At 38.6% G+C, this 10,119-nt stretch overlaps 1 protein-coding gene across 1 annotated transcript; it reads right to left on the reverse strand.

The window, feature by feature from the left end:
- Positions 1-648: 648 nt before the first annotated feature.
- On the reverse strand, positions 649-4,649 carry Arf6 (ARF GTPase 6). The gene is made up of 2 exons (XM_005331731.5): positions 4,491-4,649; positions 649-4,390 (listed from the first exon to the last, which is right to left on the reverse strand). The coding sequence occupies exon 2, from the start codon at positions 3,903-3,905 to the stop codon at positions 3,378-3,380; it is 528 nt and encodes a 175-aa protein (XP_005331788.1). The 5' UTR covers positions 3,906-4,390; positions 4,491-4,649; the 3' UTR covers positions 649-3,377.
- Between the last annotated feature and the right edge of the window lie 5,470 nt (positions 4,650-10,119).

Consider the following 10,119-nt stretch of genomic DNA (forward strand, 5'->3'; position numbering starts at 1 on the left):
TTCTATCAATGACAAATTGATCCTAGATATCTCAAAAAAAAAAAAGTCACAGTACTGGATACATTAACAAATATTAATGTGGGGTTTAAATCAAACAAGGTATCACATTAACACCTATAAAATCAAACTACAAAAAGTTGCTTATAGAGGGGAATGCTTACTAAATGTGCATTAAAAACCCTTTTATCCAAACAAGTTATTCATCTACAATTTTACTAAGCAGTTATATTTCTGTGCCCTTATCAGACAAGCAACTTTGATCCCTTAGAGAAACTTTAAAATACAAATCTTTTGTCAAAGGTTAAGACAATTCTGAAGTCCAAGTCTTTATAAACACAATTCTATACTTTAAAAATGATTATAAATTGAAAAAACAGTAAAATAAAGACTGCTGTAGAATGTTGATTTAAAAAAAAATTATTCTCAACTGTTCTTGTGCCCTAAGTTGTCATAAAATTAGGTTAGGTGAAACTAGAACAGGGCAAACCTCCTTAAACAACCAGCATTTACAAGGACCAAACTGATGCTCTTGTTGTTATTGACTCCCAAATTAAACCACTTTTTACCACATATCCCTGGAGAACAACAATGACCCAACACACCAACACATCCCACTTATCTAGTTCCGAGTAACATAACGTGAGAAACTGCACTGTGTAATTCCTTTATTTTCTGCATATTAGTGCTTTATCAACACTACAACCATGAAGAACACAATTCCAGTACTGTACTTTTTAGTTTGGGGAGATCACAGTCTACAGACTCATTTACTTATATTAGACAAGATTAACCTCATTCAAAACTTACTGCAATTTATAAATTCACATAAATACAGAAATTGATGCAATTAAACAAAAACTTGAGGATTTTTTTTAAATCTTAAAATTCTTAGATTATAGCTTTTCTGCGGGCTATAATTACCTGCTCCATTAATAACCAATGGTTACGGTTCAATTTAACTTCATCAATTATAAACTTTTTAAATCCTCAAAGAAAATGTTAAGATTACAGTTTTTCCAAGAGGTTTATTTAGGGTTTCCCAAATTTCAAATATTTGCTTCCCCCACCCCACCTTTTTCAGACATTTCAAATAAACTAAAAATAACCACATCTCACCTGCAACATTCAATAATAGCAATCACTTGATGTATAAAATTTTAACTATGCCCCCCAGTTATTTTAAGACACAAAAAAATGGCTGTCTACCAATCTGTCACAAGTTAGAAATACTACATTTAAGAATTAACATGAGGGTTTCAAGTTTCCTCCAGTTTAGGCATTTATACTTTTGTGCTTGTTTTGTTTCAGGATGTTACTATAGCATTGATGTTTGTATAACCCATGTTAATGTACCTTAAAATGTAATCATTTAAAACACTAAGATTTACATTTATGGTGGAGCTTTGGGAATTTTAAGAAGCAACCAAATGTTCTTAGATGTGTTTTTCAGTCTCATTTTGTAGATACTTCTACTAAAGTGAAACTGAAAACCTTATACTTTAGTTGCATCTTGAATTCAAAAATCCCTCTGCACCAGCAGGAGCCTATAACATAGCACCTTTTCTCATCTGCTTTAAGTAGAATGTTTTGAGATTTACTTGATAGTTGATTTTTTAATAGCCTTATCCTTCTCATACATCTTTGGTAAAAGCTCCATTATATAATATGGCCAAAACATGAAGGACCAATACTGTCCAACTATACCATGATATCCCGCTCAATTTTTGTTTTCAGACACCCTCATAAACAAAACCCACTCCACCTTTTCCTGTATACTGCCTTTGCAGTCTACATTTCTGAAATTCCCTAAGTTTAATTCCTTGAGGATCACTAAAAATTAATCCTTAAGGCTATGTAAGAACCAGATGCTGCTTCACAATTCTGAATCAAGCATTAACACTGGTTCAAAATATCACCATAGTGGTCTCAATCTAGTTACTGGTCCTAACCAGCTAATCTTTTTATGCTCTGGATATCACCAGATAGCACACTGCTTACCCTTGAAGAAAAATAAGTTTACATTCATTGTCATCTGTAGGTTCTTTCTCTTATCCTACTTCCCCTTTAATTGTCCTCTGGCCTATACATCATTCATTCATCCATCACATTTCCTTCCTTAAAGGAGATGATGTACTACTGAACCAACAGGGTATCTATTTGCATGAGTTAATCCTACAATCAAGCAAAATTAAATACCTTTTTTAATAAATTTTTTTCCAGTGTTCTAATTAATGGAGATGTGGATCACTCATCTACAAAAAATGACTTATATTTTCAGCTTAATCAGTTGCTGTAATATGAAAACAGGAAGATGTATTTTCCCAGCTAGGTAAAAGGTGCATGTACTTTGAATTGTTAAATGATTTATTATTTAACAAAGTTAACTTTTTAGTAATTTTAAAACTACTGGTCTTAAAGAAGTTTGAAAGGTAAAAGCATATATTCCAGTTTTGCCCAAAAGTCACTTAAAATATCTACAAATATCTCATCTGTGTGTGGCATACACCATTATTGCTCCACTTTCTGGAAAGAGTCTATTTTTTAAATAAAGAGGGAAAACAGCAAAATTGCTGACTTTGCAGTGAAAAAAATTTGCATCCTTGACAGGTTACACTTTCATACTTTTTGTAGCATAAGTTAGTTATATTAAGAAGAACTTGGGTTTTATTCCTACTCATGCATGATGTATGTTTCAGAACTTAATAGCTGACATTTCAAAGAACTTCTTACATTACCTGTTTAACATACTGATGTGCAACTGGAACATATTACAATGATATTACTCATTATTTGCCACTGTGGGCTGTTTACCATACTGGTCTCAGATAAAAGGTCACATTTGAAATTACTAAGTTAAAGTTAGAACTAATGGGGGGGCTTAAATATAAAAGACAAAACGGCAGTTTGATTAAGCAATAATTTTCAGTTTACTAGATGAAAACAGACTTGCAACATAGTCTGCATGAATGCAAAATAAGCCATCTACAGCAAGTGATGAGGAATTGGGCAAAAAGGAAAAAAGCATACATTGGGGAAAAAAAAGATTCTCTAGAAATAAAAAAATCAAACCATTATTATGAAGGACTTTACCAAGAACTGCTATATTTCCCCCACCCCATTTGCTGGAAGTCAACAAGAGCATCTAGCACTGTGTTCATGTCAAATGTCGGATCAGAGCATCCTAACGCAAAGCAAAAAGAGGGGAAAAAAAAGGAAAAAAGAAAATCCCCAAACCGCCCCCCCCAACCGTAGAACAGTAACTCCAGAGTTCAAATTCAAAAGAAAAAGTGGCAATTGAAGGAGGTGAAGATGGTGGCAATAATCCTATGAATGGGTTTTTGATTTCTCTCCTTCAGGGGATGGGTGAAGAATGCTCATTAGGATTTGTAGTTAGAGGTTAACCATGTGAGCCCCTCATAGAGTCCGTCCCCTGAGGTGGCACAGGAGGGCTGCACATACCAGTTCCTGTCCCGAATCCGGGTCAGGCCCAGTTTCTCCTGGATCTCGTGGGGTTTCATGGCATCAGGCAGGTCCTGCTTGTTGGCGAAGATGAGGATTATGGCGTCCCTCATCTCCCGGTCATTGATAATGCGGTGCAGCTCCTGGCGAGCCTCGTCGATGCGGTCGCGGTCGGCGCAGTCCACTACGAAGATCAGACCCTGGGTCCCGGTGTAGTAATGCCGCCAGAGCGGCCGGATCTTGTCCTGGCCGCCCACATCCCACACGTTGAACTTGACGTTTTTGTAAGTCACGGTCTCCACGTTGAAACCCACGGTGGGAATGGTGGTCACCGACTGGCCCAGCTTCAACTTGTACAGGATTGTTGTCTTGCCCGCCGCGTCCAGGCCCAACATGAGGATCCGCATTTCCTTGTTCCCGAAGATTTTGGATAGCACCTTCCCCATCGCGTCGGAGGAGCCGGGGCCGGGGGCATTCAGGTGTCCCGGGTCCCCTCTGCCAACAACGCCGCCGCCGCCGCCGCGAAACTGAAACGAAGGCTCCCCGCCGCGAGGGCGCTCGAGCGGCCTGCGTGGAAGTAGCCTCCTAGGGGCAGGGGCCGGGCCTGCGGCTCACTCGGGCATCGCCGGCCGCACAACTTGAAACCTCCAGTCGCTGCCGCCGGGGCCCAGAGTCTGCGTTGGGAGAGCCGCCGCCCTGCTGAGGCGCGGCCCGGCCCGGAACTGCCCTTCCCCCCGCAGGCGCCGCGCGAGCGCCGCCGCGGTTCCCGCTTCTCCGCCTTCTTCTCACCCAACCGCGGGAGACTGCGGCCCCCTGGCCCGCCCGCTGGTCCGCGAGCACCGGGCTCACCACCGACCCAAGCCACCCGTGAGGGAGCGCGGTTCCGGCGCTCCGTCAGGTCATTGATCCTCACAGGAACTCGGTGCAGAGCCTGCAGAGACACAGAGAGGGAGAAATGAGTTACCGCCGGAGTTTAAGAGGGGAACAGAAGCCAAGGCGAGTCGCCTTTCCAGCTTGGCCCGGGAGGTTACCTCCAGCCGCCGCCCCAAGCGCGGGCTCCCTCCGGCCTCCACCTCCTCCTCCCAGCTCTGCCGCCGCCGCTGCCGGAAAAGGCGCCGAGAAAACCGCCTCACTTCCCCTCCCGACCACGCAGGCGCAGCAGAGGCCGACCGTTCGGACAAGAGCGACCTCTGTAAAGGGGAGTAGCCTGCGCGCCTAGCGTCAGGGGCGCCACGCGCCGGAGGGGGCGGAGCTACGGTGGCTCGAAAGGCTCGCTGGTGCGGCCCTCGTGGAACAGCGCGTGTAGGACTCAACGGCCCGGCCCGCGCCCACCTGTCGCTCGTCTAGAGTGTCCTTTCCTGACTGATTTTTCTCCGGGCTCCCCGATTCGACCCGGACCACAGTTGTAAATCCATTAGGTTGGGGGTCTACAGTGTGAGCGCGCAGCCGAGCTACTTCCAGACCTGATCCCAGACCTCTGTGCCTGCCAGAAGCTGCGCCTGTTCCCTCCTAGTCGCCCCAGACTTCGCGCGCAGTCTCCCCAGCGAAGCCCTGTTCGCTGTTTTTTCCTTTTCCCCTAACCCCTTCTTGGTTTCCTTCCCTGAGTTCTGTGTGTTTCCTGTAAGACACGTGGGAGACCAGTGTTCCGTGTGGAATCTGCGAAAGCAGCAGCGCTTTTACTGGGCTGGGGTTTGCCTTGAAGCTTCACTTCAGTGATCTTACGTAGTGTCTCGTTAGAACGAACTCACGTTTCTTAAAAATTAGGGTATTTTCAAGAGTTCCCTTGATACAGTACCTTACTGTTTTCAAATTCGAAAAAACGCGAGTACTCTTCATAAATATCACCTTCCCTTGGTGTGGTCAGTAGTAGCTTCTCACACACCGGCTCATTCTTAAGCCTTAACAGTATTGTTACAAGATTTAGAATCAGAATGACTACTTCTACAGCCTGGATCGCCTGTGTAAACTGACTTTGGTTGCTCCACTTGAGGATTAACTAATAAAATGTATGTGGAAGACTTTAGGAAAACTTTTTATATCAAGTGGTAGTGATAAAGTTAAAATAAGGTGAAAGTTAAATATCAAGAGGAGAAAAAACAGGAAATAAGGTGGTTTTTTTTAAGGAAGATTTTTTTTTAACAGCATATGATAGTGTTCTTATTTCACAATTTAAGAAAATTCAATAATAGTAGATAATGTTAAATGGTAGATAGGTTAGCCTTGTAAACTTCACCTTGAAATAAACTTATTAAATTTATTATTAATACTCTAATTACGACCTAATTTCCTTTCCATCGGCGCTTAAATGCACTGTTATCAAACTGAAAAAAAAAATGGTTGGGATTTAGAAGATTAAAATTTAGGTGTTACTCCTTTATTTTCTAAATGTGAATCCATATTTTTTCATCTTTGTACACTTCCTTTTCTTGACTGTAAAATCAGATGAAGAATATTATCACCATGAAAGTAGTCACCATTTATTTTAAGTCTTATGGCAAATACTGAACTAAATTGTTTGAAGTATTTTTAATCTTTACAGCAACCATATGAAGTAGCTTCAAGTATTAACATTTACAACATGAGAAAACTGAGGGTTAGCCAGTAATCTGAAGGTCATGGAACTGGGATTAAATCTATGACCTGTCCTCTTAACCTCAAAATTATGCTGCCTCCCATTTGCCTCACAGTTGTTTTGAGGCTCATTACCAGTATTTCCTAAAATGCTTTATAACTATAAAGTATCATTAGCAATTATTATTATATTTGGGGGAAGTTTTTTGGATAAATGACGATAATAGATAAAAGGTTAATCAACAAGTTTTTCATATGTGGCATATCTTAGTGGCTATCTAAAATGGCTCTTCACATAATATATTAACATGCTATTTTAAATACTAATCATAACACAAAACCAATTATAATGAACAGAAAATGGAGTGAAAATTTTAAAATTTGTGTATAAAATCATACCAGTAAAAGAAAAGTAAATTTTAATAAAATCAAAACATCTAAAAAAGGAACACTTAATTACTAAATAATACCACAAATGAAGCATTTTTTTTATTCCTTCTTGAAACAATGATTTTTTTTTTTTTAAAGTAAGTTTCATGACTGGAAATATAGCTTAGTTGGTAGAGTGCTTGCCTCTCATGCACAGGCCCTGGGTTCAATCCCTGGCCCCACACATATGCAAAAAAAGTAAGGGCTATGGATATGGTTCAGTGGTAGAGCAATTGCCTAACATGCAATTACCTAGCATGCCCTGGGTTTGATCCCTAGTACCATAGAAGAAAATTAAAATAAATTTCAAATTTAAAAATATTTCCATTCAATGAAATATCTTACTGATAAACTAGAATTGTGAAACAAAACTTACATTTCTCAGTTGGCACTCTATTTCACTGATTTTTTTTTAACAGGAAAGTTCTAAAAACCAACTATAGAAAAATTAGTCTTTGCTTTTTAACTAAAGCCTATAAATGAAGAAATTTCTCCAACTTGAAAACCAAGATTCCAGGCTGGGGTTGTGGCTCAGTGGTAGAGCGCTTGCCTCACACATGTGAGGCACTGGGTTCAAACCTCAGCACCACATAAAAATAAATTAAGATATAAAAAAAAAAAGAAAAGAAAACCAAGATTCCCAAGAAAACATCATTTCATAATTTCTGCTTTGTTCAGTAACCACGTATAGTATGGTTATGATATATATAGCTAAAAATAATGTAAGACAAATATTTACTTTAAAAATCATAGATTTTGTTTTTAAAATAAAATGAATGTCTTCCTTAACAGCAGTACCTACACTATTTTCCCCTACTTCTGAATTCTTATTACTATTAGCATCAATTCATTCGGTATGACCCTGTCATATATTTCTATTTATCCCACCCAGTGACAAGAACAAGCCTCACTACATGGCAAGGTGATCTGCCCACATACTTGTTGATGACGATTTTATTCCATTTATTATTTTGAGACCTGAGGCCAGACTTACCCAGAATTGAACTCTTATCTAATTCAAAAAAGGCATATCACCCCAGGAAATCTATTAGTAGTTGAAGTAAAGAATAAGTAAGAAACAAAATATAAAGCATACCTTTACAAAATGTCCTGAAACTACTACTTGAGACAGTTAGCCCTGTCTTGGAGTTTAACCTATGTGTTTATAAGGTAAGGGAAGTTTCATGTCCTTTATATTTTGAATCCTTAGTGCCTACCATAATTCCTGGTATGTATTATAATAAAGTTTCAAAAAAATTTTTAATGAGAACACATTAAAGATTGAGAGATAAAATAAAACAATGAATTATAACATATTTGTAAGCATTCTTTTTTTTTTTTTGTAAGCATTCTTGATAGCTTTAATGAATGTGATTTTTTTTTTTCTCTTTAATACTGGAGTTTCAGGGCCTTGCACATGCTAGTCAAGTCCTCTACATTCCCAGTCCTTTTTATTTTGAGTCAAGGCCTCACTAAGTTGCTCAGGCTGGCCTTGGAACTTGCAATCCTCTGCCTCAACCTCTCACATAGCTGGGATTAGAGGTATACGCCATCATGCCCAATGGACATAGATATTTTAAAATTTTGAAAGGGATATCCTATGAGGACCAAAATGTTAGCTCACTAACATCCTGACCCTGTGTCACCTTAGGAGACACTTTTTGTTCTCTTCAGCCATTAAAAAGGAGGTAGCCTCCATAATCATAAATGTGGTTTATCCAGGCTGAGGCTTATCCATTCTTTTCACTCCATATGTGTTGACCCTTGTGATTTTCCCAAATGTGGAAAACTCAACTGCATAATTTGCTATAGTAGGGGGGCTCCTCTCACTCTCAAAAAAAAAAAAAAGTTATCCTATTGAAAACCCTGATACCTTGATAATTACTTTCCTTCTGCCTGAGTATGAAGACTTTGATTTTTAGCAATTAAAATTGATGACAGAACTAAAAAAAAAAAGTTTGAATTAGAGTTGATATTTCACAAATTGTTTAATAGTTACAGCTTTAGACAGTAAACTTTGAAGGACATGGTCAAGTGAATAGAAAAAGCTAAGTTTTATCTTTCAATTAACCACCAACACTTTTTGGCTTACCAGAGTCTAACTTGGGTAAGCTATTCATGCTCATCTATTCCTACAAGGGTAAAATCTCTCTTCATTGAATTAAGGCAGTACATATTATTATATCCCTTTATATTTGAAAGAGTTGAGGCACTGAAAGGGAATCAACTTTCTTTTAAGATCAATAAATAGTACTGAGCAGATTCAAGTTTTTGATCCAAGTCTAGTGTTCTTTTCTCTACCATAATGAATTATTGTGTTTATGTGTGAACACAGAAAGCTGTATTGAATCAATAATTTTCATCCCTGGCTGCACATCAGAATTACCTGGGGAGATTTTAAGGCACAAAAAAATGTTTGGGCCACATCCTAAATCAATTAAGTCCAAAAATCTGGGGTGGAGGGCCTATCCACCAGTTTTGTTTAAATTATCTGAGTCATCCTCATGTGTAGCTAAGATTGAGAACCACTGAACTAATTGCCAAACTCCTTTCATGTTCAAAATTGTATGTATTCTGAATGCTTATTTATCCCTTATCTCCAAGATATATATCCCCCCAAAATATTGTTTTCATAGTGTGGTGCAGTAATACTTTAATCACTAGTATAAACTACCAAGACATTAGATTTTTCAGACAAAAGCATATTCTTGCAAAAAGATATTTTTAAAACAAACCATATTATAGTTAAAATTATTAAATTATTAGTAGAACTAGTTTCAAGTAGTCAGTGGCATTAAATGAAGAGAAAGTAAAAAAGAATTCTTGGCAACCATGGAATGATGGAGCTCATAAGTGCTAAATTAAAACTTGCCCATGGAGACATGTCCATTTTGGCTACCCAGAATGCAAACACTGAGCTTAATCAGACTTAATTGCAAATTAAGGAGCAGGAAAAATGAAGGCAGGGCAGTTTAGAAAACATATTCCCTTTCTTACTCCTTGATAGCTAGGATTTGGGCAAGTGAACTGTGCTTAACCAATTAAGTACCAATGTCCTCTCCAGGTTTTGAATTTTGAGTCTCAAAATTCCAGAATTGCTGGGTCAAGAATCCTGAGTGGAGCCCAGCATCATAATGGCAGATATCCAGTGACAAAAAATTCAATATCAACAAGTGTTTTAGAAGTTAGGCATATCCAAAGCAAACTTCCTGTGGCATAGTCCTAGTAGGGCCTTTTCTCTCCTGTCTATATAACCTTCCTGACAATTCTAGAGTACTCCTGATACACTTCTAATAAAATTATTTTCAGTTAAAAGTAACCAGAGTCAGTTTTATTGATTGTAACTGAGACACCTGAACAGTATACATTTTAAAGACTGCAAAAATAAAATCATTTACCACATTATACAAGTTGGATACGTGATTGTATTAATTTTCTCATTAAACAGTCATTGGAAAATAGACAAGTAGAATTCGAGAATCATCATTCCCAATTTGTTAAAATTATGTTTTCAATCCTGGTGCAGTGATGCACTCCAGTAATCCCAGCAAGTTAGGAGGCTGAGGTAGGAGGATTGGAAGATCCAGCCAACTTATCCTGGGCAATTTAGCAATGCTGCCTCAAAATATAAAGGATTGGGGATGTAACTCAGTGATAGAG

Source organism: Ictidomys tridecemlineatus, chromosome 5 (assembly GCF_052094955.1).
Source record: "Ictidomys tridecemlineatus isolate mIctTri1 chromosome 5, mIctTri1.hap1, whole genome shotgun sequence".
Classification (NCBI taxonomy): Eukaryota; Metazoa; Chordata; class Mammalia; order Rodentia; family Sciuridae; genus Ictidomys; species Ictidomys tridecemlineatus.

Excerpts from the sequence above, each read along its gene's own strand:
- Arf6 (XM_005331731.5), bottom strand. The coding sequence starts at position 3,905 with ATGGGGAAGGTGCTATCCAAAATCTTCGGGAACAAGGAAATGCGGATC.